The 24,478-nt window shown below is 42.3% G+C and overlaps 1 protein-coding gene across 1 annotated transcript; it reads right to left on the bottom strand.

Moving 5' to 3' along the window:
- Window positions 1–6,678: 6,678 nt before the first annotated feature.
- Window positions 6,679–23,409, bottom strand: LOC139410674 (PHD finger protein 19). Its single transcript, XM_071156066.1, has 15 exons — window positions 23,256–23,409; window positions 21,996–22,217; window positions 21,442–21,523; window positions 20,751–20,846; window positions 19,826–19,920; window positions 19,406–19,554; window positions 19,165–19,260; window positions 18,867–18,935; window positions 18,279–18,399; window positions 18,078–18,145; window positions 15,964–16,110; window positions 15,549–15,615; window positions 14,862–14,947; window positions 11,288–11,383; window positions 6,679–9,253 (listed from the first exon to the last, which is right to left on the bottom strand). The coding sequence occupies exons 2-15, from the start codon at window positions 22,182–22,184 to the stop codon at window positions 8,911–8,913; spliced, it is 1,704 nt and encodes a 567-aa protein (XP_071012167.1). The 5' UTR covers window positions 22,185–22,217; window positions 23,256–23,409; the 3' UTR covers window positions 6,679–8,910.
- Between the last annotated feature and the right edge of the window lie 1,069 nt (window positions 23,410–24,478).

Genomic DNA, 24,478 nt, shown 5'->3' with positions numbered 1-24,478 from the left:
CTGCATATTATTTCGAAGTAGAGCGCACTTTTCCCGGGGATAACGATTCAAAAATAAAGTGACGTCTCCCTCAGCTATTAATGATTGAGGCATGTAATCTACTTTAAGCATTGTTTCGCATATCACACCATGATGAATACAAATGGAAATTCAGCGTAAGAGAATAATCCGTGCGAATGTTCACTCTCACTTTTCAGGACCATCCACATGGTTTCCACAACTTCTTGGCCTCGCGCTGTGCATTTCACACTTCAAATACAAAATAAAACTTGCTGACAGAAAATAGGGCCGTGTTTTGACACAGCTACAACGTCCTTAAACACCTTAATTAAATTAAAGGATTAACTGTCTGGCATAGACCTAGGCTGTGATCAATTGTTTCGGGTTTGTTTCTCTCTTATTTACTTTTAAATACATTACTTTTTGGAAACGTTTATGGGACGTAGAAACTAGGCGTATTTAGCCCTGCAGTAGATACACTACATGGTCAAAAGTATATGGACACGCCTTCAAAATGAGTGGATTCGGCTATTTCAGCCACAATGGTTGCTGGCAGGTGTATAACACTCGCACTTCACATTGTTGCGAACGACATTATACCATAGAAGAAGACACATTTATAAAATTCTGCACACAGCCATGCAATCTCCATAGAGATCTCAACTCTAAGTGCTGTTATTGTGAAGTGGAAATACCTAGGAGCAAAAACGGCTCAGCTGCTAAGTGGTAGGCCACACAAGTTCACAGAATGGGACCGCGGAGTGCTGAAGCGCATACAAATCGTGTACCCCAGTTGCAACACTCACTACCGAGTTCCAAACGGCCTCTGGAAGCAAGGTCAGCACAAAAACTGTTTAGACGGGAGCGTCAAGAAATGGATTTCCATGGCCGAGCAGCTGCACACAAGCCTAAGTTTACCATTCCCACAATGCCAAGCGTTGGCTGGAGTGGTGTAAAGCTCGCCACAATTGGAAGAGGGGACCAACTCCATATTAATGCCCATGATTTTGGAATGAGATGTTCGAAGAGCACATATTTTGGCCGTGTAGTATTCATAGTGTATGTCTTCAGACCTCTAATTTGATTGTCATTGTGACTTACTCAGTGGTGTAAAGTACTTAGGTAAAAAATATATATATTTAAATTTTATTTCACCTTTATTTAACCAGGTAGGCCAGTTGAGAACAAGTTGTCATTTACAACTGCAACCTGGCCAAGATAAAGCAAAGCAGTGCGACAAAAAACAACAACACAGAGTTATATAAAATCTATATACAGTGTGTGCATATGGCATAAGGAGGTAAGGCAATAAATAGGCCATAGTAGCGAAGTAATTACAATTTAGCAAATTAACACTGGAGTGATAGATGTGCAAGTAGAAATACTGGTGTGCAAAAGAGCAAAAAAAAGTAAATAAAAACAATATGGGGATGAGGTAGGTAGTTGGATGGGCTATGTACAGATGGGAAATTTACAGATGGGCTGTGTACAGCTGCAGCGATCGGCAAGCTGCTCAGATAGCTGATGCTTAAAGTTAGTGAGGGAGATATAAGTCTCCAACTTCAGCGATTTTTTTGCAGCAGAGAACTGGAAGGAAAGGCGGCCAAACTAGGTGTTGGCTTTGGGGATGACCAGTGAGATATACCTGCTGGAGCGCGTGCTACTATGCGCGTGCTGTTATGGTGACCAGTGAGCTGAGATAAGGCAGAGCTTTACCTAGCAAAGACTTATAGATGACCTGGAGCCAGTGCTCTGGTGACGAATATGTAGCAAGGGCCAGCCGACGACAGCATACAGGTCGCAGTGGTGGGTGGTATATGTGGCTTTGGTGACAAAACGGATGGCACTGTGATAGACTGCATCCAGTTTGCTGAGTAGAGTGTTGGAGGCTATTTTGTAAATGACATCACCGAAGTCGAGGATCGGTAGGATAGTCAGTTTTACAAGGGTATGTTTGGCAGCGTAAGTGAAAGATGCTTTGTTGTGAAATAGGAAGCCGATTCTAGATCTAATTTTGGATTGGAGATGCTTAATATGAGTCTGGAAGTGGAGTTAACAGTCTAGCCAGACACCTAGGTATTTGTAGTTGTCCACATATTCTAAGTCAGAACCGTCCAGAGTAGTGATGCTAGTCGGGCGGGCGGGTGCGGGCAGCGATCGGTTGAAAAACATGCATTTAGGGGGCCTCCCGGGTGGCACAGTGGTTAAGGGCGCTGTACTGCCAGCTGTGCCGCCAGAGACTCTGGGTTCGCGTCCAGGCTCTGTCATAACCGGCCACGACCGGGAGGTCCGTGGGCCGACGCACAATTGTTATAGCGTCGTCCGGGTTAGGGAGGGTTTGGCCAGTAGGGATATCCTTGTCTCATCGCGCACCAGCGACTCCTGTGGCGGGCAGGGCGGAGTGCACGCTAACCAAGGTTGCCAGGTGCTCAGTGTTTACTCCGACACATTGGTGCGGCTGGCTTCCGGGTTGGATGCGCACTGTGTTAAGAAGCAGTGCGGCTTGGTTAGGTTGTGTATCGGAGGACACATGACCTTCAACCTTCGTCTCTCCCGAGCCCGTACAGGAGTTGTAGCGATGAGACAAGATAGTAGCTACTAACAATTGGATACCATGAAATTCAACAAAAAAATAGAAAAGGAAAACATGCATTTAGTTTTTACATGCATTTGGAGGCCACGGAAGGAGTGTTGTATGGCATTGAAGCTTGTTTGGAGGTTTGTTAACACAGTGTCCAAAGAAGGGCCAGATGTATACAGAATGATGTAGTCTGCGTAGAGGTGGATCAAGGAATCACCTGCAGCAAGAGCAACATCGTTGATATATACAGAGAAAAGAGTCGGCCCGAGAATTGAATCCTGTGGTACCCCCATAGAGACTGCAAGAGGTCCGGACAACAGGCCCTCCGATTTTACACACTGTCTGAGAAGTAGTTGGTGAACCAGGCGAGGCAGTCATTTGAGAAACCAAGGCTGTTGAGTCTACCGATAAGAATACGGTGATTGACAGAATCGAAAGCCTTGGCCAGGTCGATGAAGACGGCCACACAGTACTGTCTTTTATCGACAGCGGTTATGATATCTTTTAGTACCTTGAGAGTGGCTGAGGTGCACCCATGATCAGCTCGGAAACCAGATTGCACAGCGGAGAAGGTACGGTGGGATTTGAAATGGTCAGTGATCTGTTTGTTAACTTGGCTTTCGAAGACTTTAGAAAGGCAGGGTAGGATGGATATAGGTCTGTAACAGTTTGGGTCTAGAGTGTCACCCCCTTTGAAGAGGGGGATGACCGCGGCAACTTTCCAATCTTTATGAATCTCGGGTCGAGACGAAAGAGAGGTTGAACAGACTGGTAATAGGGGTTGCAACACTGGCGGCGGATAATTTTAGAAAGAGAGGGTCCAGATTGTCTAGCCCTGCTGATTTGCACGGGTCCAGGTTTTGCAGCTCTTTCAGAACATCTGCTATCTGGATTTGGGTGAAGGAGAAGCTGGGGAGGCTTGGGCAAGTAGCTGCGGGGGGTGCGGAGCTGTTGGCCGGGGTTGGGGTAGCCAGGAGGAAAGCATGACCAGCCGTAGAGAAATGCTTATTGAAATTCTCGATTATTGTGGAAATACTTTAAAGTACTACTTGACGTTTTCTGGGGTATCTGTACTTTACATTACTATTTATATTTTTGACTACTCCTACTTTTACTTCAGTACATTCCTATAGAAAATAATGTACTTTTTACTCCATACATTTTCCCTGATACCCAAAAGTACTCGTTACATTTTGAATGGGGTTGCAGGTAGCTTAGCGGTTGTGCGGTAGGCTAGTAACCAAAAGGTCGCTGCTTTGCATTCCTGAGCCAAATACATTAGGAGAAAAATCTGTCAATGTGCCCTTGAGTAAGGCACTTAACCATAGTTGCTCTGGATAAGAGCGTCTGCAAAATGACTAAAATGTAAATTAATGATCTGGCGGACTCACTAAACACAATTTTTTTTGTAAATGATGTCTGAGTGTTGGATATCCATGAATTTTTAAAACAAGAAAATGGTGCTGTATGATTTGCTTAATATAAAGATTTTTAAATGATTTATACTTTTACTTTTGATACTTAAGTATATTTTTGTAATTACATTTAATTACAGATGTTATTGCGAGTGTATCGAAATGCTTGTGCTTCTAGTTCTGACAGCGCAGCAATATCTAACAAGTAATCTAACAATTCCACAACAAATACCTAATACACACAAATCTAAGAATAAGAATAAATGGATGAGTAATGTCAGAGCGGCATAGGCTAAGATGCAATAGATGGTATAGAATATAAATATGAGATGAGTAATGAAAGATATGAAAACATTATTAAAGTATTATTAAAGTAGCCAATGACTTCAAGTCTGTATGTAGGCGGCCACCTCTCTGTGTTAGTGATGGCTGTTTAACAGTCTGATGGCCTTGAGATAGAAACTGTTTTTCAGTCTCTCGGGTCCCAGCTTTAACGCACTTGTACTGACCTCGCCTTCTGGATGGTAGCGGGGTGAACAGGCAGTGGCTCGGGTGGTTGTTGTTCCTGATGATCTCTTTGGCCTTCCTGTGACATCGGTGCTGTAGGTGTCCTGGAGGGCAGGTCATTTGCCCCCGGTGATGCGTTGTGCAGTCCACACTACCCTCTGGAGAGCCCTGTGGTTGTGGGCGGTACAGTTTCCGTACCAAGCGGTGATACAGCCAGACAGGATGCTCTCAATTGTGCGTCTGTAAAAGCTTGTGAGGGTTTAAGGTGACAAGCCAAATTTCTTCAGCCTCCTGAAGTTGAAGAGGCGCTGTTGCACCTTCTTTACCACACTGTCTGTGTGGGTGGACCATTTCAGTTTATCAGGGATATGTACACCGAGGAACTTAAAACTTTCCACCTTCTCCACTGCTGTCCCATCGATGTAGATAGGGGGTGCTTAAATATATACTTAAGTATATTTAAAACCAAATACTTTTAGACTTTTACTCAAGTAGTATTTTACTTGGTGACTTTCACTTTTACTTGAGTAATTTTCTATTAAGGTATCTTTACTTTTACTCAAGTATGACAATTAGCTACTTTTTCCACCACTGCTTACAATCACGACAGAACTGATCAGTCACTGGATCTAATCGGGCGTCAAGTCTCCATCTGTTTCATGCTATTATGCTGCCCTCTAGTGACAAGGCTAGAGGTTGAAAAATAATTGTCTGTTTCAAGAAAATGCACTAATAATTTTCACTAGTCACCAGTTTAATGATAAAGGCAGTGGGGCAACTTTCACTGGGGACAGGGGGATATGTCCTCCCCACATTCGGAAATTGCATTTTTGTCCCCCCCCAGTTTTATCATTGGAATGTGATACAAAACTAGGCCACGATGTATTCTAGGACCTTGCGGACACCTCTGATGGGTCAGGTAGGCTGTTTGGAGTGTTTATCAGACTGGATTAAAAAATTATAATTCTGTCCCACCCCACTTCTAAAACCACAGTTGTGCCCCTGATTAGAGGTCACGTGTTTTAGGTATACCAGAATGCATAAACAATTTACCAGAGATTTACACTACATAGTATAAACAGTAAACTGACGGGAATGTTGAGAAACATTTCATAGCCTACTCTTCATGTAATATAAGCAGATGAACATCTAGTTATCTTTATAGTTGTGTCGTTAATATGGTAAGGTGACACTGGTGAGGGTCATGCATGTTCCTCCAAGGATGTTTGCTGTGTAATCATGTGTAAAGTTGATACTGTCAGTCTCATAAATTAATTTAGTCTCTTTCTGTACATTCATTACGGGCTCCTCTAACACTTCTCTACACATGCTGCTCTGGAAAACCACCAGGCTTGGTTTTAGTAATGCTAAAGACTTTTGTGAGTACTGAACAGATGTGGATATGGTTTTAAGATGATGTACCATTTTACATTTGTATTTCTGTGTGAATTCGTTTTTTTGGGCTCTTCTATTGCAATAAGGTAAACTGGTATGGCATCTATATCTAAGGAGGAGCAAAAGAACATGGGGTGGTGAAGACAGCCCAATACATCACTGGGACCGTGCTCCCACCCATCCAGGACATCGACTCGAAACGGTGCCCGGGGATGTCCCGCAGCATCATCAAGGACACTACACACCCCAGCCAAGAGCCGTTCACTCCCTTCCGGTCTGGCAGACAGTTTTAATATGCAGTACAAGCAATCAGAGTGCTGAACAATTGAACTGGCCACCTAAACTGACTCCGCACCTTAACACGCACAGGCTGCATTTACACAGGCAGCCCAATTTGGATATTTTTTCCACTAATTGGTATTTTGACCAATCAGATCTTTTTCAGAGCTGATCTGATTAGTCAATACCAATGTGACATTTTTTTTTATCAGAATTGGGTTGCTTGTCTAAACACAGCCTATACATTCATGCTTCACACATCACAACTGCTGCTACCAGACTCGTTTATTGCTAAATACTGGACAATGTAAACACTTGCCCCCCCAATCCCTTTCCCCAAAATAATGGCCTTTCTATATCATAAGTTGATGCTAAAATGTTTATTCTATTCTACTGAGCCATTTACTTGGTTGTATTATTTCTTATTGTTGCATTGTCAAAGGAACCTGCAAGTAAGCATTTCATTGGATGGTGTATACCATGTGTGTCCTGTACATACAGTAAGGCATCTCAAATTATTTTTATTACAATTCGAAAGACCAAATAAAAGTTTAATGAATGACAAATAAGGATGCATAATGCCCGCTGAGAGATGTAACAGTTAACATTTCTAACAAGCATAGGAAATAGGGGTAAATGTACAGTACACAGGAAGTTCTCTATATACACAGCTCTGGGCATGTAACATGGCAAACAACTATTATACAGTCATTCATGTTTAAAGATGCATTTTATTTGATTTAAAATACAACTAAAGTCAAACTTTTATGTTGCACACAGTTTACCATTGATGTGTCACTATTCAAGAATCATCCATAAAATGGAAACTCCATAAGATAGATATGAATCTACTCATAATATAAACTGTTTGAGTGAATACAGTCATACTGTAATTTGAAGGAAAGTAAGTGCATAAACAGTTGCAAAATGCTAAAGGGGAAACATATTACAAGTAGCTTAAAACTTTGCTTATTAATAATATAACGCATATATAGCATGTGACTTCTGATCACAAATTTACATAATAATCAATTAAAACTATATTGTAAATAATATTTGGTTATTTAGTAACATCAATTGAAAAAAAACATACTTGCATAGTTTAAGATGTGTCAATAGTGCAATGACGTATAGAGGGTGATGTACATTAACAGAACTGTTAATAGGAAAGCGTCATTTATCTTTCATGATGTACTGACGTATTGATATCGAATCATATTTATCAAGGTCGAAAGATTCTGTATCCTGTTCATTAAGCACGATCAGAAATCTAAATGAAACGGAGGGATTACCTGGGCGTGTCAAATAAATAGGCCTAAATGCTCATTTTTGTTTTCCGTTAAATTCTTTCCCTTTTCCCCCCACTGAGTGCCCTAATGTACACAGCCCCAGGTTTCACTGTCAGCGAAAAGATATCCAAGTCTGGAACAAAACAAATACATGTCTTGAGGAAACAGAAATATCTATAGGTGGGAGAGTAATATATAAAGTCATCTTTGGATATTGTTAGAGCATAGACCAAGACTCCCCCTTAAAGTCCATGACTAAAGGAATATTCTCATTCTAACTTTCTATATTTCAAATGTCCAAAAAGATCTTACAGTGTCTAAAAGTACTATGTTAAAATAAGTTCTCCATCCTCTACCTTGAATTTCCATTAAATACAACAGTTTTGCATCTACGTAAGCCAAACTACCTATGTCAGCATAAACCACTAGAGATAAAAGGAAAACCAGGAACACTATCAGAAATGCTTGTAGTATTTGCTTTGGTCTCTTGTCCCCCTAACCATCCGGAAAAACTCTCTCTAAACACATTTGAAAATTAAAGGACCAAGTATAAACCGACTGTTAAGTGATAATTCATAAAAACATGTGTTTGTTACTCAGCTTTTAGACTTGGCATTACAGTACTGCGTAGATAAAGCTGTTAAACTGCGGTTTCATTGATCAGTGGAGAGGCACAACAATGACAAAGGTATAACTTGCTACAAGTTAAAATGTTGCTTGGATATGGCATATTAAATGTTGCTTGGATATGGCATATTGCTGTTAAGAGAAACAATTCAAAACACAAGGTAAAAAATAAAAAAAAACACTGAAAAACTATTAGTAGAGCAGAATATTATTGGAAGTTGTCTGAATTGAATTTAGGGACACTGACTGATCATTTTAGCAGTGCTCTTTCATCAGTTTTGCTGCCATCCTTTAGAATCAGTGGTATTGTTATTTATTGGACCCCTGGGCCATATCTCACATTACCTTTACAGTACCACCACAAATCTTCTACTCAAACTATCATCCGGTTAAGAACAAGGCAAACCCCAACAGGCACACATTGGTTGAATCAACGAAATAACGTGGGCACAGATGTAAATTCAACAGCTATTCCCATGGGACTATTTTTCAGGCTGTGTTACTGTTGAAAATTCTTGAGGACGCTACCAAACAGACAATGTATCTATAAAAAAAAAAAACGTACTCAATCTTTACGTTTCTGTTCAATACATTCCGGTTGAATTACAAATTAAATAATAAAAACCTTAGCTATGGTGGAAGAGAACAACCATTTTTACCTGTCATATATACTGAAATAGTACTGTAGCGCAAGAGAAAGCAACATGAAACAATTAAATGAGTACAACTAGGTAGGCCTTTTGCTAGGCTGATCTTGCCGTTTATTCCCCCCTTCTCTGCAACACCTAACTGAAGACCGCCTGTCTGGTTGGCCAGGTCAGTAGGGTGTGGTGCCCTCCCACTCCACCAGATACTGCACCTTCCCCTCCAGAGTGACCCGGCGGGCCAGCACCTGGTACTTCTCTCCACAGGTGAGCCGCCCCGCCGCCCCAAAGTAGTTGGTGATGGAGGACTTGAGGTGGGAGAGGGATGAGTCGTCCTCGCTGATGCTGTCGAAGGTGTGGCTGTCGATGGCGTTGTCCAGCATCACAGAGGCCGTCTCCTCTCCCGGCAGGCTCTGCTCCATAGGGCTCAGCTCGTTCTCCACCACCTCCTTCTTAGTGGCCAGCACCGTGTAGTTTGAGGTGGGCAGCTTCCTCTTACGGCTGCCAACATTCTTCCTGCAACAGGTTAGAAAAACTTTCATTAGGGCATGCAGCAAAGCATTCTTGGAAATGTTTTGCAAAATGAGCATTTCTTATTGGACAAGTCCAGTCAGTCTGTTTGGTGCCAAATGAACATGACCCTAATATCAGCAACCTATTGAAAAAAACGCAACAACGGTTTCCTGAATTGACTGCTTTGCTGTGCCACCAGACATACCTTTGTGGAGTCAAAAAAAATAATAATGGCAACTGGACATTGCACACCCAGTCCAACTACAAACATGACTTCCATCAGCCACCAGGGGTAGCTGTGGTCCGCTATATACCCTTTCCAACTGTCTGTGGTTTTCATGCCCTATGACTGTCGGTGCTGCTTTTATACATCCCCTTAAAAACAGTCTGAAGAAGACTAAACAGATGGAAACTTTTCTAGGCTATTAAAAAATACACTAGGCTTAGATAGGTGGATTCCCAAATCAGATGACGTCCTCTTCTCCGATACCAAGTTGACTGTCAGTTAACTCAACAATCTCATTACATTGACACATCCTAGCCAACGGGAGCCAGCAAGAGAGGGAGTGGAGGAGGCAGATACTAAACTGGCATGTTTGATCTGAACCACAGTGAGAGAGAAGGGCACAGCGGGGGCACAAGCTCTGTCGCCCCACGGAATCACTCTGTCTCCACAAACACCACACGCCTCTTATTTCCCCCACATGGCCTCTCTAGAGTATCAGACAGAGATGTTAATGAGCCGAAGCCACATTTAAAAATAAACAGACTAAAACAGAGGGATGAAATATCTGGGGTATCTGGGAATAGGGACATGAAATGATGAGGCCCGTCTCTAGCCACACACACACACACACACACAGCTCTCATCTCTTAGGACAGAGTGTGTGTGTCAAGGCAGAGCACCAGCGTGGAGACGGGCAGGGCAGTTACATCAGCGTAAACATCATCATAACAATCAATCCCCTCTCTCTGAGCCACAGGAGACGTCGGAAGCACCACGGTCACCCCATTTGTAGGAGTTTCAGCCATGGAACTAAAATACAGTAAAGGCAAAGAGCAACAAAAAAAGTTTCCAAAAAAACCCACCATAAAATGTCAACACTCTGAATGTCAAACTTCAGAACCCCCCTTCTTGTGAGAGGAGGAGCCAGAACCGAGAATGTCGCAAAATAAAGCCAGTCAGTTAGAGAGCCCAGGGGTGTTCCCAAAAAGGGGGGGATTCACAATGTTCAAACAATGGTGGGTTTGTCAATTTGGATATATTGAGTTGCTTAGTTCCAACCAAGACGACTATAAGTAAATATTGGAAGATGTACAGGAGCCAACTGCATTAATTGTCCAAGACCTCACATCATACTTCTTGTGTGATGTCAAATACGCTTGTCTCTCCTCAACTTCTCACATAGGAACATGTTCAAGAGCTTGGAAAGGCAGAGAGAAAAGCTCATCTGACAGCCTGGGCTGCAGCCGTTAGAGTCAGGGGTCTTATCGATCGGTTTGCACCACACTACACACGATGGAGCCAAAAAAACTAAAAGAACAAATGAGTGAGAAACAGCTGGGGGAAGAGGGAGGGAGACTGATCATCACATTGATCATGTAACCTGCTCGTTCACCTGGAAGTCCCCTTTGACGCCAACACCTGGGTTTGTATTCACTACAATCAGTTTTGCCTTTTAAATCATAATCAATACGTTTACGTACAGTAGACAGTGGGGACCTGATCCTAGATCAGCACTCCTATTCTGAGACACTTTGTGGATAAGGGCCCTGGACTATAGTCAAGCAGGTTCTTGAATGGTGTTGAGGTCAGAGCCCTCTTCCTATAAAGAGCACCAAAGAGGATAAGGTGCACAGATAATGTATGTGAGAGTTACCTTTTCTAACAACAAAAGTCTTAGCGACCACAGTGCTATACCTGAGGCCATTGCGGCCACAGTGCTGTACCCGAGGCCATGGCGACCACAGTGCTGTACCCGAGGCCATGGCGACCACAGTGCTGTACCCGAGGCCATGGCGACCACAGTGCTGTACCTGAGGTCATAGGAGACACTGGTGGTGGCAGATCCTGTGGTACTAGCCGCGTCTGTGGAGTCCAGGTCCAGACTGAAGGTCCGTCCTGAGCTGGTGCTGAGGAGTAAACAACAACAGATCCATTCAAACGCTGGAATTACGGAATGATGGGGCAGAATAATCAGCGATTAATCAGAGATTGATGGGGCCCCTGGATGGGGCAGAATAATCAGAGATTGATGGGGCAGAATAATCAGAGATTGATGGGGCCCCTGGATGGGGCAGAATAATCAGAGATTGATGGGGCCCCTGGATGGGGCAGAATAATCAGAGATTGATGGGGCAGAATAATCAGAGATTGATGGGGCCCCTGGATGGGGCAGAATAATCAGAGATTGATGGGGCCCCTGGATGGGGCAGAATAATCAGAGAATGATGGGGCAGAATAATCAGAGATTGATGGGGCCCCTGGATGGGGCAGAATAATCAGAGAATGATGGGGCAGAATAATCAGAGATTGATGGGGCCCCTGGATGGAACAGAAAAGCTCTCGCATTGACGGTCCCATTTTCTTTGTTTTTATTCCAAACCTCACTCAGGAAAATCAACGATCACCATGGCTGCTCACCCTCACGTTGTGACTGCAAATTCCAAGTCACTGTTCTGAGCACATAATACAAGAGCCTGCATGCTAAAGGTGTGTGCACGTGCGTGTGTGAGTGAGTGAAAGTACTACATCTAGCTAATGGAAGGACATTAATGTAATGCTTCAAAGTCTACTCTCACAGAATCATCATTAGCCGTTTTCATCCTCCAGCTCAGTTCAGGTGCTACACAGCTATGAGCCTATTCCACTTCTCACATTCCAACAGAGTTAGTCCCCTTTTTGGAGTTGCACCAGCTAGTCCCCATCTATTGATTCTCCTCTAAGAAATCTCTGTTGATTGTCAACATTCCCCAAAGTGTTTGCCTTTCTTTCTTGTATTGTTCAGCGCTGTTTGAGAGCTGATACCATGACCGAATACAAAACAGTGTAGTTATTCCCTCAGTAAGACAATCAAACAGGAGAAACGTCAGTATAGAGACTAGAGGTCCATTGATTATGATTTTTCAACGCCGATACCGATTATTGGAGGACCAAAAAAGTTGATACCGATTAATCGGCCAATTTTTTATTAATTTTATTTATTTGTAATAATGACAATTACAACAATACTGAATGAACACTTATTTTACTTCACTTATATAATAATACATCAATAAAATCAATTTAGCCTCAAGTAAATAATGAAACATGTTCAATTTGGTTTAAATAATGCAAAAACAAAGTGTTGGAGAAGAGTGTAAAAGTGCAATATGTGCTATGTAAGAAAGCTAACGTTTCAGTTCCTTGCTCAGAACATGAGAACATATGAAAGCGCGTGGTTCCTTTTAACATGAGTCTTCAATATTCCCAGGTAAGAAGTTTTAGGTTGTAGTTATTATAGGAATTATAGGACTATTTCCCTCTATACCATTTGTATTTAATTAACCTTTGACTATTAGATGTTCTTATAGGCACTTTAGTATTGCCTGTGTAACAGTATAGCTTCCGTCCCTCTCCTCGCTCCTCCCTGGGCTCGAACCAGCAACACAACGACAACAGCCACCATCGAAGCAGCGTTACCCATGCAGAGCAAGGGGAACAACTACTAGAAGGCTCAGAGCAAGTGACGTTTGAAACGCTATTAGCGCGTGCTAACTAGCAAGCCATTTCACTTCGGTTACACCAGCCTCATCTCGGGAGTTGATAGGCTTGAAGTCATAAACAGCGCAATGCTTGACGCACAACAAAGAGCTGCTGGCAAAACGCACGAAAGTGCTGTTTGAATGAATGTTTACGCGCCTGCTTCTGCCTACCACCGCTCAGTCAGATACTTAGATACTTGTATGCTCAGTCAGATTATATGCAACGCAGGACACGCTAGATAATATCTAGTAATATCATCAACCATGTGTAGTTAACTAGTGATTATGATTGATTGTTTTTTATAAGATAAGTTTAATGCTAGCTAGCAACTTACCTTGGCTTACTGCATTTGCGTAACATGCATTATCCTTGTGGAGTGCAACGAGAGAGGCAGGTTGTTATTGCGTTGGACTAGTTAACTGTAAGGTTGCAAGATTGGATCCCCCGAGCTGACAATGTGAAAATCTGTCTTTCTGCCCCTGAACGAGGCAGTTAACCCACCGTTCCAAGGCCGTCATTGAAAATAAGAATGTGTTCTTCATTGACTTGCCTAGTTAAATAAAAGGTAGAAAAATAAAATTTTAATTAAAAAAAATTAATCGGCGCCCAAAAATACCGATTTCCGATTGTTATGAAAACTTGAAATCGGCCCTAATTAATCGTCCATTCCGATTAATCGGTCGACCTCTAATAGAGACAAAGTGGAGTCACAATTCAACTGCTCAGACACAAGACGTATGTGGCAGGGTCTACAGACAATCACGGATTACACAGGGGAAACCAGCCACCTTGCAGACACCGATGTCTTGCTCCCGGACAAGCTAAACACCTTCTTCACCCGTTTTGGGGATAACACAGTGCCACCGACGCAGCCCGCTACCAAGAACTGTGGGCTCTCCATCTCTGTGGCTAACATGAGTAAAACATTTAAAACGTGTTAACCCTCGCAAGGCTGCCGGTCCAGACGGCATCTCTAGCTTCAAGTTCCTCGGCATACACGCCACTGACGATCTGAAATGTTACACCCACACAGACAGTGTCGAGAAGAAGACGCAACAGCGCCTCCTCAACCTCAGGCTGAATACATTTGGGGGGCCCCTAAAACCCTCACAAACTTTTACAGATGCACAATTGAGAGCATCCTGTCGGGCTGTATCACCGACTGTTACGGCAACCTTAACTGTCCGCAAACACAGGGCTCTCCAGACGGTGGTGCGGTCTGCCCAATGCATCACCAGGGGCAAACTACCTGCCCCCCAGAACACCTACAGCAGCCGATGTCACAGGAAGACCAAAAAGATCATCAAGGACATCAACCACCCGAGCCACGGCCTGTTCACCCTGCTATCATCCAGAAGGCAAGGTCGGTACAGGAGCATCAAAGCTGGGCCTGAAAAACAGCTTTATCTCAAGGCCATCAGACTTAAATAGCCATCACTAGCCGGCTTCCACCCGGTTACTCAACTCTGCACCTTAAACGTAATTAAATCACATCATTTGGCACATTGATGAAAATCAGTGGTGACCAAAGACTGACAGAAAAAAAGTGTGTCTTTCAAAGGGAAATACATGTAAATGGGGGTAGATTGTTAGGGCCCAGAAAATAACTGCACTCAATCGATGGCAATGAAGTCAATGTCAAATGTTTGCAGCTTCATTGGAAATTAGCATCATCATGTACTGTAGGTCAATGTCCAGACAAAAGTCTTCAAACTTACACTCTTAGAGCTGGTTTTCCAGACACAGATTAAACCTGGATTCAAAATACATTTTAATGGAGAGAAATGCCATTGAACATGCTTCTTAATCCAGGACTATGCTTAACCTGTGTGCGGGAAACTGGCCCTTAAAATCCACAATATTTACCTTTTGAGACTTTGTAACTCGTCCAAGGTGAAGTCAAAGATGTTGGCCATGTGATGGTTGGTGCTCCAGGTGGAGGTCAGGTCATTCTACACAACACATCATCACACAAACACACTGTTGGTATTATAGTACTCAACCATTGTCATAAACAGTCATAAACAACATTGTTCCCATCATCATCCTTGTTCTCATCAGTTCTGTCTATATATGCTGTCTATATTGCCATTGCTGTCTATATTTTCATCTGAGCACCTTCCTCCTTCCTGCCTGGCAGTATTAGCTTTATTACTAGGAAATGTCAGAGGTTTGTTGTTAGAGCACATTGTGCCTGGGGACCAGACAGACATGGCACTGCTCAGAGGGATTTGTCAGTAAAATGCCTCAGAGGCCAAATGTAAGTAATTCCCTTTGAGTCGAACCGTGAAGAGAGAGGGATGAGGGCAATGACACACAGGGACTTCATGGTACATGGTGGACAGGAGATAGACTTTTAGAAGAGGGACAGTGGTCTGAGATGGAGGGGGGGAAAGAGCACAGAAAAATGGAGGAGGAGGAACAGGAGATAATCATCAGAGGTAGGAAAAAATAAAAGCAGCGCAGATTTATTCAAAGTTCAGGCTCAGTGAAACAGTAGAAAAGGTGGTCGGCACGACCGGAGTTAGATGTTGAGACAATCAGAGAACTCACATTGGGGATGGCGTCCTCCAGCAGCCATTTTGATCTTCTCTTCCTCCTCTTCTCTGCAGGGAGAGAGCTGAGGAAGAGACAACTTTCACTTTCTAATCACACAATTTGATTACTGGGTGACAATTTGACAGCCTAATATCATTCAGTAATTCCCTGATAAAATTATATTGTTTTCAGCACACAGTCTTTAGTTCTTAGAGTAGAACTGTTACATAGCCATTAATACTAAATGAGAACTTTCATCTTAATGTTTGTTCTCTGTTAGGGGTAATTTAATGGTGGGAGGTCCTAGGAAACATTACACTTACATGATCACTTAACATTGATCAACACTTTCTGACTGAGGTCTTGCAGAAAGTTAGCAGAAACCTAATTGAAATACAGTGTATCCAGCTTTCACTACAACGCAAAATACCTGTTCCTGCCTGTGCCTTTCTTTCGTCCTCTCCATCCCTCGTTCTGAGCCCTCTCAGGAAACAGTTTAGAGGGAGGGTTGGGGGGAACGCGGGTCCTCAGGCGGAAGATGCATTTCCTCTTCTTGATCTCCTTCCCACAGAGAAACCTGGAGGAATAACGAGGGCGGTGACAAGTTCATGGTCTGGCAGAGGGGGTGTGATATCAACAAATACACCTTCAGCCAAGTAACATGTTTGTTGTAACAAATACTGTATGACCAGAACAAACATTTAACAATTTACTGAATGTTGGGGGCCATACTATACTATTGTTAATAGCACATGAAAAAGACATTGGCTGATACAGTATATAGTGTTGCAGTACATGTATGCAGTTGTAGTAAATCTGTGGAGTTTTGTTAAAATGAGCACTTACAGTTTTACACTTTATCTACTGTGTGTGTGTGTGTGTGTGTGTGTGTCATATATATATATATATATATATATACACACACACATACATACACACACACACACACACTGCTCAAAAAAATAAAGGGAACACTAAAATAACACATCCTAGATCTGAATGAATGAAATATTCTTATTAAATACTTTCTTCTTTACATAGTTGAATGTGCTGACAACAAAATCACACAAAAATGATCAATGGAAATCAAATGTATCAACCCATGGAGGTCTGGATTTGGAGTCACACTCAAAATTAAAGTGGAAAACCACACTACAGGCTGATCCAACTTTGATGTATTGTCCTTAAAACAAGTCAAAATGAGGCTCAGTAGTGTGTGTGGCCTCCACGTGCCTGTATGACCTTCCTACAACGCCTGGGCATGCTCCTGATGAGGTGGCGGATGGTCTCCTGAGGGATCTCCTCCCAGACCTGGACTAAAGCACCCGCCAACTCCTGGACAGTCTGTGGTGCAATGAATGGAGCGAGACATGATGTTCCAGATGTGCCCAATTGGATTCAGGTCTGGGGAACGGGCGGGCCAGTCCATAGCATCAATGCCTTCCTCTTGCAGGAACTGCTGACACACTCCAGCCACATGAGGTCTAGCATTGTCTTGCATTAGGAGGAACCCAGTGCCAACCGCACCAGCATATGGTCTCACAAGGGGTCTGAGGATCTCATCTTGGTAACTAATGGCAGTCAGGCTACCTCTGGCGAGCACATGGAGGGCTGTGCGGCCCCCCAAAGAAATGCCACCCCACACCATGACTGACCCACCGCCAAACCGGTCATGCTGGAGGATGTTGCAGGCAGCAGAACGTTCTCCACGGCATCTCCAGACTGTCACATGTGCTCAGTGTGAACCTGCTTTCATCTGTGAAGAGCACAGGGCGCCAGTGGCGAATTTGCCAATCTTGGTGTTCTCTGGCAAATGAAAAACGTCCTACACGGTGTTGGGCTGTAAGCACAACCCCCACCTGTGGACGTCGGGCCTTCATACCACCCTCATGGAGTCTGTTTCTGACCGTTTGAGCAGACACATGCACATTTGTGACCTGCTGGAGGTCATTATGCAGGGCTCTGGCAGTGCTCCTCCTTGCACAAAGGCGGAGGTAGCGGTCCTGCTGCTGGGTTGTTGCCCTCCTACGGCCTCCTCCACATCTCCTGATGTACTGGCTTGTCTCCTGGTAGCGCCTCCATGCTCTGGACACTACGCTGACAGACACAGCAAACCTTCTTGCCACAGCTCGCATTGATGTGCCATCCTGGATGAGCTGCACTACCTGAGCCACTTGTGTGGGTTGTAGTCTCATGCTACCACTAGAAAGCACAGCCAGCATTCAAAAGTGCCCAAAACATCAGCCAGGAAGCATAGGAACTGAGAAGTGGTCTGTGGTCCCCACCTGTAGAACCACTCCTTTATTGGGGGTGTCTTGCTAATTGCCTATAATTTCTACCTGTTGTCTATTCCATTTGCACAACAGCATGTGAAATTTATTGTCAATCAGTGTTGCTTCCTAAGTGGACAGTTTGATTTCACAGAAGTGTGATTGACTTGGAGTTACATTGTGTTGTTTAAGTGTTCCCTTTATTTTTTTGAGCAGTAATATATATATATATGCATATATATATATATAAATATAACGGAGAGAGATGTCTTACTTGCTCTTGTAGTTGTTCAGAGCATCAAGGAGATATTGGCCTCTTTCTGTTGGAGGAGTATTGGAGAGCTGTGGGGAATATTAAAATGTCAGTCCGATGCAATTTGCTTTAAAAATATCTGTTTTTCACAAGACAGCATTAATCTGAATTTCCTATCCGGATTCCTATTCAGAATTCAGACAGGATTTCTTCGTTTCTAACCTTGCCCAACTGGAAATGGTCCCAGTTGTTGCTGACAAAGTTGAGGATCTCCTCCAGCTCAAAGTACTTCTTCTTACTCTGGACTCCCAGGTTGTAAAGTGCCAAGTGCACCACGTCCACCCTGGATAAGAAACCAGAGACAATTGATGGGAATCCCATGAAATGAGATGAGAACTGATTGTAATGTATCTAGAGTGATTGGGTGCAGAACCGGTTTTCCTCACCAGCAGCATTCACATATCACATCATAAGGGATGATAATGATGATCGATTCCATTGCCCTCATAAATACAACTCTCAATTATACATCCATATGAGTTAGCAGATAGGGAGTTGGATTTAGCGAGATGTGTAAATGTAGTCCTCTTAATCAAATATTGTCCTGCCTAGCACCCCAGTGTGTATTAACAGCAAAACAATCCTGCTAGGGCAGTTTACACTAGCACATTGTCATAAGCACAAGAGCATAATAATGCCACACATCCTCTACCTACTGTACTATAGGACACCAATGCCCATTGTATTCTTAATTAAAGTACCACATCTGGAGTCTCAGAGGTAGATATGAAGAGTATAGTAGCCATTTACCATCGGAGGGCCAGTCTCTTGATGTACTCTACTCCTTTATTACACATGGAACAGATGAACAAGTAAAACCTGAAAGAGAAAGGCAGAGAGGTCAGAGGAGGAGAAAGCACAAGTCACGTGCCTCTAGGGGAAATCAAAAATCCATAATGGTCCTCAGTCATATCGGTATACCCTCGACTTCCATGACACGTCTATCACTTTCCAGACTATAATTATTTCCTCTGACATCCCAGGATTTGTCCTAACCGTGGGAAACCCCAGAAAAAAACCTCTTCTGTTTGATAACAATTCCACACACCTATCTCCAAACATCATGGACTCCTGTAGGCACTGGATACAGGCCTCATGGAACCACTGTTCACACCGAAAACACTGCAGCATCTTCAAGTACCACCTGGGAGGGGAGGAGAGCAGCCATTAGTGAAAAGTGAGTTACTAAATGAGCAACAGAGTGCTGTATCTGAATCAAATCCAGTTGCTTTCTAAAAGAGTGGATATGTAAAATGCTATGCTGCAGTGTGTCTAGCCAGCACACTCACTCTCCAGGTCCTCCACAGTAGCAATAACACTGTTGGTGATTTGTGTGGTGCTGGGAATCCCATTCCAGCTCTTCTGGGCTGTAGGTAAGCACCTGCTTCATGGCCTGCAGTGCTTTTGCTATGGGCCCCTTTTTGAGAGCTCCCCCTTTCTGTGATAAGGAGACAGCCACGTCAACCAGCCACGTCAACATGGTTAGGCATTATAGGACAGCGTTCAATCGGACACATCGTAGCAAAACGTTTGGTAACAGAAAACAAAAATCTGTGTTCTTATTGGACGTGTTGAGGTAGTGCCTTCCCATTTCAAAACGTTTCCTTCCTGTTGAACACTACCCTAGACAAACAGTTATTAAAAATTATATTAGTTATATTAGTTTCTTGCTCAATTGAAGAGCAGCTTGTTCTATCAATAATACTCACCCGCACAGCTAAAACAAAGATGCACCTCCTGCAAAACCATGGTGACAAAACCATTGAGCTCTCCACCTGTGGCATGTGGCACTGCTGGTGGTAACCTGGCAGAAACAAAGATAAGAGGACAATGAAAACATTATGCTGGCCCAATAAATAAACATAATGCTCAAACCCAATAAAAATAAACAAATGGTTAAATACATGAATAAATGGATGGATCCATGAAAAAGTGCTATTGCCGGCCGTACTTTGAGCCACAGCAATATGTTATGTTGATCTGAAGGGGGCATCCAACCAGCTTTTAATCCTGTCCAGCAAATGTTGGGTAGCCAGAGGGAGTGGACTCCCAAAGCAATCAATTACTTGAATTAAGAGCCAAGTAGATACAAAACCAACGAGATACTACAGCCGGAGGACAGGACCCTGCACAACTGTTGCATGGCCCCACCCTAATACATGTCCTTGTCATGGACAAAATGTAGATGTCAGATGGGACCTGTCTCTTTAAGACAAACACCCATGGAAAGTACTTAGTTTAACGTACACAGGGTTGAAAAGATGTTATGAGTCACAGAGGCTTTCTGTGTCCAACTGAAAATGTTCACTGTTTCACTTTCAGAGATTCAATGACCTTTAGCAGATGACATGTAGTTATTCCACAGATGTACCCTTCTTCAGTTCTGTATGTTGTTCCAGTCAATTTAATACAGTTCAAATATAGTTTATGCTTTTAGAGATAGTGTCAAAGCATTAAAATACATGAAGTAAATATAGAAGCAAATAGAGCCCTGTAGACAATGAACAATGAGATCCCCTCCCTTCTTAATCACAATCTGTAAAGAACTTGCATCCACTTGCATTTAAGTGCAAGAAAGAGGAGTGTAGCCACATCCTCCTTTAATAAGGGTCGTCAGACTCTACAGCGACTCACCTATTCCACATTTTCCACATAGCAGGATCTCATTGTCGGATACCAGCACCATTTCGGAACAGACAGAGCATTTGGGCTCCTCCCCCGGAACTCCAGCTGCATGTTTTGGGAGAGAAGAATAGCATTAGCGTACATTCAATGATGATTATACTTCAGCTACATCCAACATGATGTCAGCATGTCAACAGCACATGCAAGATATTCAATTAAGAGCAATCTGCGAGGCATTACTGACATAAATTGGCCCTTTCTGAGAAAAGTGACATTTAGACAGTTGAAGAGTTAAAGGACAGTCAAGTCCATTAGGGAATAGGGAAGTGTCTAAATATACCTTTAAGTGGCCTACTGTATAGTACAAGTGTTGGCTAAGTAATGGGAAGCCAATTGAAAGTGTTGAGGAATATGTAGCACAGAATAAAGGAACATCATGAGGGTCCAGGGAGCTACTGTAAGAAACTGTAATGATTTCCAGTTAGGATGCTGTGTAATTCTGTTGAAAGTGGATTACACATTAATCATGGCTTTTGGAGAAAGCTTTTGAGATGTTGAACCTGTCTGGTGTAGATCCATATTATCAGCAGACATAAATTCATTGAGGATGTAAGTTTGACAGTTAAACTAATTCACACATGTTTTATTTTACACAGAGACAACAACAATAACATTAATATTTCAGTTTCTCTTCACTCACCATGTTGGATGTCTTTCCAGAGAACCCAGAATTTTGAATTATCTTCAAAAGTGACAAAGCAGCTCTGCTTGGAGGTACTCACCTTGAATGAAGTGAAAACAGATAGTATGAGGTGGGAGGCAAATTGTGTATGACAGGTTTATTACAGTTCTATTCCAATAATAGTGTGTTACATTAGATTTGTCATAAAACACAAATTACTGCTGTAGTGCCTAAAATCTACAGAGAAACCACCATATTTGTGTGAATACTCCAGAGCAGTATTTGGACAGTACACTCTTAGAAAAAAGGGTTATTTGGCTGTCCCCATAGAACCCTCTGTGGAAAGAATTCTAAATGGAATCCAAAAAGGTCCTCACTGGAACCAAAATGGGTTCTTCAAAAGGTTCTCCTATGGGGTCAGCCGAATAACCATTTTAGGTTCTAGATAGCACCTTTTTTTCTCCCAAGAGTGTACTTATTGTTATGTAAATAAAATGAGTCCAAATCATTGTGTGGAAGTATACTACAGTATTTAACTGATAAAACAATGTCCTGTTGTGCTGGGGACTTACTCTCTGGATCTTTCCCAGGTAGTATAGGCCATCAGACCAGCGGCACAGTACATACTGGCCCACGGTCACGCTGCTTTCCATGTCTGTGAAGCTCCGCCCTCGCTCTCTCTTCTGGGGTAAATGCTTGGCCTCCAGCACCTCATCTGGCTCCACACTGCAGAAGTTATCTCTGTAGGCTGACTGCAACATGCTGCAGCTGGGCTGTCCACACTACTACTCTTCCTAGGAGAATCAGGGCTTTACATTGTCATTGAGGCAGCAACTGTATGTCCTCATGATCACAACATTATGGAGGTGGTGGTTGAACATTGTTGTGTCCAGTGTTCTTTTTTTAATCAAATGTATTGACATGCACCTACTATAGACAAAAACTATTGTTAAGGTGTCATAAAATGCATTTCCTGAAAAATAAAAAAAACAGGACATATGCCTATGTATGCATCATGAAATCCAGCCCTTCATCAACATATTTGTTTTAACACCCCACCCCTGTTCTGATGTAGGCTGATGCCTGATGACTCAATTTGGATGATCTACTGCGTGTCGATCACAGCACAGCCTACAGGTCTGACCAAGGTATTTTATACCTCAGCGGACTGACTCATCAGCCAACTGCAGCCAGCCATCACATTTGAATTTGACTTGTCAACGCAGTCGCAAATTGCAGCACTTGCGCGAGTCAAACTGGTCGTGTACAAGTATTACAAAGTGGCATGGCACGTTTTTAACAGTTAGCAAGTAGTCTATCAAACTGTAACGACTCTCGAATGTAATTTATCAAACTGATTACAGACTAGTTGATTGGCTAAATTATGTCCCGTCAATAAGATGGGCATATCGCCAACATAAATTATTAAAAGTATTTTATTTTGCAAACCTGTTCACACTTTTGCATCTCCTCGACTGCATGTCTTCTCACAAAACTCTTAATCGCTAACTAGTCTGCTGTCTAAACATGTTATAGTTGTTATATCAGCCATACATATATAGCTTGGTAGCTAGCTAGCTATATCTGCTAGTTAGCCAGCTAAACTGCAACTGTCAAACCAATGAAACGAATGTTACTTGCCCCTTGGTAGTGTATCGCATATGCTTTTATGCAAGGAACATCTAGTTTAGTTTGCTAAATGTAATCTATGAATACCCGAATAATGAGATTGAGCACTTTATAACAATAGTTTGCGACATTAAAAGTAGGACGAGATGCAAAAATGAAATCCAATTCAGTGAGCTGTAATAATGTATATGGACTTCTCTTACCGCCTTGGTTAACTTCCAATACAGGGTCAATGCTCGAAATAATGTCGCTGCTGTTGAGTAACGTTCCATTCGCTAGGAGTTGTCGATTCTTGCAATATGTGTACAGGCGCTAAAGTTCAAACTATGCAAGTCGCCATTTTTCATTTTTTCCCGCGAATCAATTTACGTTTTCCTTATGTAATTAGCATAATCACATCATCATCTTCATACAGGAAGTTCAACATTTCGCTCTCTAGCTGCTTAGGAACATTTATTTTTCTTATTTTAGTGAAAAAGTTATTTAGCATTTTCAAGCACTTTTAGTTATTATGATAATATCCATATCATTGCGAATGATAGTAGTATCTTTGATAATACTGCCTACCACTACTGCTGATTATTACACAAAACTGTATTACTAGCTATACTACTCTATTCACCATCATCATATGTCATAATCGTCTTCATTGTCGTCTTCGCCATCATCATTATATGTCATCAACATCATAAGACTCATAATATATTTGTACATTTTTGTAAAGAAAATGCCTGCACAGTGTATGTAGCATTCATGTTGCATGACTGAATGCATTAATGTTTTTGTATGTAATGAATAACACACACATTACATGAATATGTTCTATTAATCAAATTCCTTGAGAATCTAAGATTTCATATACTAGCACTGACGTCAGATTGCGGATTCTGCCCTGTTTATTTGAGCTTACTCTTAAGCAAATCAAAAAGAATGAAATCTATAGAGATCCATTTATGGGAAGGCTCTGTTTACTTCCACAGCGCTGCTGTATGTTTATAAGGATTTTGCTTATGGAACAACGCTGAGAGGAAATCTATGGGATCAGCTGAGATGCCATTTAGCAGATGAGTTGAGGGGACAATTCTATTTTTAAAATATTTTCTGCCATAATGTCACTGGTATATACTACTTGTAAGTACTGCAATACACTTTTACAATTACCTTAAATGTTTAAACATTTGAGGCACTCTAAATGCAACTAATCAAACACATTGTGATGTTGTTGTAATTAGCCTACATGCACCTGCATGGACAGTTTTGAGAATGGTAACCAAGTAGCTTATAGAGGCATCCAATTTTATTCAATGTGTAACATAAAAATCTCCAAAATGTCACCTGAGAGTGTTTGGTGCCATGGCTTACTGAACCAACATTTGTCATAAACACTTTAAAGCATAAATAACGCGGTGGTCCTTTGTAGCTCAGT

The sequence above is a fragment of the Oncorhynchus clarkii genome, chromosome 6 (genome assembly GCF_045791955.1).
Source record: "Oncorhynchus clarkii lewisi isolate Uvic-CL-2024 chromosome 6, UVic_Ocla_1.0, whole genome shotgun sequence".
Classification (NCBI taxonomy): Eukaryota; Metazoa; Chordata; class Actinopteri; order Salmoniformes; family Salmonidae; genus Oncorhynchus; species Oncorhynchus clarkii.
This window is presented reverse-complemented; position numbering and strand designations above follow the sequence as displayed.

Coding starts and splice junctions, on each gene's coding strand:
- LOC139410674 (XM_071156066.1), bottom strand. CDS start 22,184: ATGTTGCAGTCAGCCTACAGAGATAACTTCTGCAGTGTGGAGCCAGAT. Junction 19,921..20,750: donor ATGTGGAAAATGTGGAATAG/GTGAGTCGCTGT, acceptor TGTTTCTGCCAG/GTTACCACCAGCAGTGCCAC. Junction 19,555..19,825: donor TCTTTGTTTTAGCTGTGCGG/GTGAGTATTATT, acceptor TCCTTATCACAG/AAAGGGGGAGCTCTCAAAAA.